This window comes from Athalia rosae, chromosome 5 (genome assembly GCF_917208135.1).
Source record: "Athalia rosae chromosome 5, iyAthRosa1.1, whole genome shotgun sequence".
NCBI classification, from domain to species: Eukaryota; Metazoa; Arthropoda; class Insecta; order Hymenoptera; family Athaliidae; genus Athalia; species Athalia rosae.
Genome location: NC_064030.1, coordinates 7,446,114 through 7,451,274, shown reverse-complemented (window position 1 = coordinate 7,451,274; position 5,161 = coordinate 7,446,114). Strand labels below are relative to the sequence as shown.

Genomic DNA, 5,161 nt, shown 5'->3' with positions numbered 1-5,161 from the left:
CACCTGAAAACCATTGGGAATTGCCCGAAAAATTAGCAAAGACTATAGTCTTTGGTGTTCCTGCACCTGAAAACCATTGGGAATCGCCCGAAAAATAAGCAAAGACTATAGTCTCTGGTGTTTTCGTACCTGAAATTCATGATGAATTGCCCGCAAAATTGCATAGACCATAGTGTTAGGTGTCTTCGTACCCCAAAATCACGGGAAATCGTACGAGATATTAGCAAAGACTATCGTTTACGGTTTTTCTACACGCTAAAATTCCCCGAATCTGTCTGGAGTGAAATATGACCTAAATCAAAAAAGTACAGGAAAACATTCCAAAAGCGGTGGTGATCTGATTGCTAGTGTGGACATGATGTGTCGTGATGCGTGTCATGATGTTTGCATCCATGTGTTTCTAGTATTACATATCAGTTAATGATGTCTAAGGAATAAAAATCCTGTGTTTCATATGCGGGGCTGAGCTTCTTCAAAGGAAGCTCATTGCTGGCCTGAAAACTGATAAGAGAAAGGTGAGAATGATAAAACGAAATGCAGCTTCGTAAAATCCGAGACCGATTCAATCGTCGGATTCTTGTCCAGATGCCAATTGTCTCTGCAACTTTCATGTTCCGACTTTCCCGGTGAATTTCAATGTCATCCCTCACGACCTTTTTCGACTGGTAAAGGAACAAATATTTTGACTCGTTGAATTTTTGCAAATTGATTCTTCATTTCAGGATTCGATGCTAGGCACAACGGACTACGAGTACTGAAAAACTGTGCTAATCTATACCACCGGTATAGAACCAGAATGCGGAAAGGCGTGTTGAATCGAAGCTGTGTTAGAAAATTTCTATTATACTTCAGAGATTCCGTCTACCAACCGTAGTGCCTCGTTGGTGGGTTTGACTAGTTTCACCTACAAACCACTTATGCAGGTCTCTGATTTATCATGCAAATACGATTCAGTAGTAAATAATCGGAACCATTTAGACTTTTTCACAACTGAACAATAATGAAATCTCATTATGGGTAAAAAAAAAAAAGCCTATAACGTTCATGCGGGGCCGAATTCCGGCGAATCGCGCGACTCTGTAACAGGCCCCGATACTCGCAGTGATACTTCACGCTGTTGATTACAATCTACTTCTTTGCAACAATGAAAAATAGATAAACGTCAATGATCACAGAAGGTGCGCCGTGGGAATTCAAAAGCTGACCATCGAACACATCCTTTTCACCTGCTGCCCGGGCTTGGCACGTTTTATTCGAGCGTAGGGCTACGGGGGGACCCCACCATGTTCACTGCATACGCACATGTTTATACCTGCGTACAAGAATAATTACATAGTCCCTCAATCGTAGCCCGTGCCCGCAGACGTACCGAGACCCCCTTCGAGCCCCACTCCTTCCTTCCTGTATCCGGTATGTCGCGCTCGAAGGATCGCGCACCCGCAGGCTCTGGTGGTAGAACTACCTCGGTTTCAGTGGTGCATTGGCTTTTCACGAGTGTCCGAGTTTCCAGTGCCCGGTATTCTGCTGGTGGTCAGTTTATTCCGTAGCAAAAAAAAAAAAAAAGAAAAAACTGCAAAACTTTGCACCTGACCGTCACGTGTACATATAGAGTTCATTGGTCCTACTTACAAGCTCTCCGATTATCCTTCCATACGAATCGGTCGATGAGATAAAAGATGTGCGTTTGAATTTGAAGGTCAAATCCCCGTCCGTATCACAGACAATGGGTATCGTTGAGGATAACTCGAAACCCTAGTCATTGGACTTTCGGACCAGAGAAATTTTCCGCAAATTCAAAGTTCGCGGTATAAAAATCAACGGTGCGGGAATTATGATCATTGGATATATTTGAAAATTGCTCTCGCCGCGCCCGCACGATGAAGACAAAATCTCTAAGCGCGTCCCGGGCATTTTTGTGCTGCTCGAATATTATATTCTTGGTGAGTTGACGAACCATAGAGATTACGCATCGCAAGTACAGTACCTATTGTATTTAATTTTGTACGTTCATACATACGTACGTACGTACGTACCTACGGGTCCTAACTATCGAGGCGCGAGCGATATAACGGTATCTGAATCGCAGCTCTCATTAAATCTCTCCTATAATTACCTCAATATAGTAGGACTGTAAAATTTAGTCTGGAAACCACATGATTGTTACTACCCGCGAGTCCGCGTGCAGCAAATTCACCGTTGATCTTGTTATTTTAGAGTAAAAAAAATTTAGAACCAGAAATACTTTATTTATTCCATTCGATTTATCAACTTATTTCTTCACATTCTTTTATTACTATACTCGCGTTGACGCCACGAGAATACAACATCTGTCGAAACCTTCAGTCAGGATATTCGTATATTACAGCTCTTGCATGTTGTGTCTTTTTTTGTAAAGCAACGCCAGTTGGTTTCCTATTCATTACCGGTGCGTAGGTATGTATGCGGTATCCGTGTGCAATCAGGATTTGAATATAATACGTGGGGTCGAATGTAGCTCGGATGTAACTGGAATGAATGAACGAACGAGCGAGCGTATACCTATGCATGTATCTACACACATGATCGATGGCTTACAGAGGACCGTGATATGTGCAATTTCTATAACTGAAAGAATTATGATCATTTGCCGATACGGCTTTAACGGTAGCCCGGGTGACCACCATTTTTACAATTGTATATTCGATAATTAATGGGCGTTACTTTTTCCGACGTTTCACCTCTGTTTCAACTACTTTCTTTTTACATCAAACACTTTGAACAACACACGTCGTTTACCATGTGGACTGAATAGATTTATTACTCTTCATTTTTTAAAAACGAGCAATAAGTAGGTTGATAATTTCATTAATGTTTTCTTTATTATATTAATAAATTTATTTCGGTCAATGTACGTATTCTGATGAATTTTCATCTCCCACAGATTTCAGGATTCGTTCTTATTTCTCTGGGAGCACTTTTGCTCGCGGATGGCGAACGAGTTCTGCTATCTCGTCTGCTCGGTCCAGGCGACACCACCCCTGAACAGCCGCTTTTTTACTATCTCGCTTTCGCCATCGTAGCGGTGGGATTTTTGATGGCCGCAACTGGTCTTCTGGGATGCTGGGTATCTTGCCTGTACAATCACTGCATTACCGCAACTGTAAGTATGTCGACGAAAAGAAAAAAAAAAAAGAAAAAAAATGAAACGAATTAACGCTCGTGAATAAATTTCCCGAAAATTTTATACAGTAAACCAACGGTCACGCTCGGGTGATCCGGAAGTTGGTATACGCCGTCCACCGAAACGCGTAAAATGTTGTTCAGCTATAGCAGTCGAGACCCAACGATCCGTTATTCTCTATATCCTGCGGGTGAAGAAAATAGTAGAAAAAAAAATTATTCGTCAAAACTAGCGTGCACTTTGATTCCCTATCCTCCCTCGCGCGAATCTCATTCAATATTTCTCATTTCCATTGACACCTTTAACTTTGCTCCACAGTATGTGGTCCTGATAATTTTGCTCCTACTCGGAGAATGCACCGTCTGCGTTCTGGCCGTATTCTGGCCTCACGTTCTCGGTGTGGATGTCAGGACGACACGTCTCGTACGTGCACTTCAACGGAGTTACGCGGTACCCGGAAAAGAACAATTCACAGCTGCCCTGGATCTGGCGCAAACTTCGGTCGGTGAATCGTAATCCGAGACCAAATTGTTGAAATTTTTATCGTAGCATTTCAGCTGTGATTTGTAATGGAGATTTCGAATTTTGATTTTTCCTTCGTTCCAGTTCTCCTGTTGCGGCATCAACGGGAGCAGTAACTACGGTACTTCTTGGTGGCGTCTGCAAGAAGTTGGTCGTCGCGACTTGGTCGTTCCTCTAAGTTGTTGCACGTTGAACAACACGTTGCAATTCGACTCATTTTTGAATCCTGAACCGACTAATTTGACTCTGTGCCAAACTTTGAATCCTGCCGAACATCAGCACGCGCGGCACACCCAGGTGATTATGAATGAGAACTCTACTTTCATTGGCGCCTTTCGATGAATGAGGAAACTTTTGAATGCCCGACAGTCCTTATCGGGAGTGTAACTTCTGTTTTTTCAGTAACTACGCATTGACGTTCTCACAATAACGTTTCACTTCGAAACGGCGAGTAGATAACGCGAATGCGGGCGTCGGAAATATCAATAATATCTGAAATACATTTCACTGCGGGCTTTCAAAGCGGAGCCTGCAGTCAATAGAATGGTTAAATACAGACGTGTCTCTACAGCGTGTTTTGAAATATCAGCGATATTTTTTTTTTTTTCTTCTAATGAGAACGATGATCATAATAACATGCCCGCATTTTCCGAATCCAAATATTTTCGCTTTCACTCAGGGATGCATCGGGCTGATTGAAAAATGGACTCAGGATCAAGCGCTCATTTTACTTGGAGTCGGACTGGCGGTAGTACTCGTAGAATTGTGCGCCTTGCTCAGCACTCTTCTCGCCTGTTCCAAACTTCAGAAAGAAAATCAGCCCCAACCATCGACCTTCACTTCTACCCAGACTCTAGGGCCATTCAACGAAGCTGATCACGACTATGGTTAGACATTGCGTGGATCCTGATCTCTATTGCAGATTTTATCGATACCATGTCGAGAATCCGGATGAACATGATTTTTATTTTTCACATTCAGGAATCGAGAACAGGATGCACATGACGGGGACGACTTTTGGTGCGAAATCATGAAGGCGGCTAGGGGACAGCGAGACGCACGGGAAGTACAGAACGGAGGGGGTGCAAACGGATCCAGAGGAGAACGTGATTGGTAACAAAAAACGACACAGCGTGATCGAAGATTGGCAAAACCCTTCCAACGGATTGGACTTCGTAATAAAAGGCGATCAGTTTTACGAGGAAAGAGCGATCGATGTGAGGGCGGCGGAACCACCCCCGGATTTGATCCAGAGGAGAGACCCGATTCGCGACAGACACGGGGATGATGTAAAAAAAATAGGGATTGAAGAAGCGGTGATAAAACTGAAAAAACCTCAAGGTGGCGGGACGGTGCGAAGTATTCCAATCAAAGATTACCAAGCTTCGATAGCGGTGAACTTTGGCACCCTGAGAAAATCGGTACTTCCGCATCAGCAGTTTGAATCGTTGGTCTCCGAGCCCGAGAAAGCGTTGCGTC

At 43.4% G+C, this 5,161-nt stretch overlaps 1 protein-coding gene across 1 annotated transcript; it reads left to right on the top strand.

The window, feature by feature from the left end:
- Positions 1–1,351: 1,351 nt before the first annotated feature.
- Positions 1,352–4,805, top strand: LOC105685859 (CD82 antigen-like). Its single transcript, XM_012400296.3, has 6 exons — positions 1,352–1,940; positions 2,921–3,139; positions 3,479–3,661; positions 3,767–3,979; positions 4,362–4,569; positions 4,664–4,805. Exons 1-6 carry the CDS (start codon positions 1,878–1,880, stop codon positions 4,714–4,716), a joined length of 939 nt encoding a protein of 312 aa, XP_012255719.1. The 5' UTR covers positions 1,352–1,877; the 3' UTR covers positions 4,717–4,805.
- The last annotated feature ends 356 nt before the right edge of the window (positions 4,806–5,161 follow it).

What these genes read in the sequence shown, in the direction of transcription:
- LOC105685859 (XM_012400296.3), top strand. Translation starts at nt 1,878, where the DNA reads ATGAAGACAAAATCTCTAAGCGCGTCCCGGGCATTTTTGTGCTGCTCG. An exon ending in TGGATCTGGCGCAAACTTCG is followed by an intron (nt 3,662 to 3,766) that starts GTCGGTGAATCG and finishes CCTTCGTTCCAG; the next exon opens with TTCTCCTGTTGCGGCATCAA. An exon ending in AGCACGCGCGGCACACCCAG is followed by an intron (nt 3,980 to 4,361) that starts GTGATTATGAAT and finishes GCTTTCACTCAG; the next exon opens with GGATGCATCGGGCTGATTGA.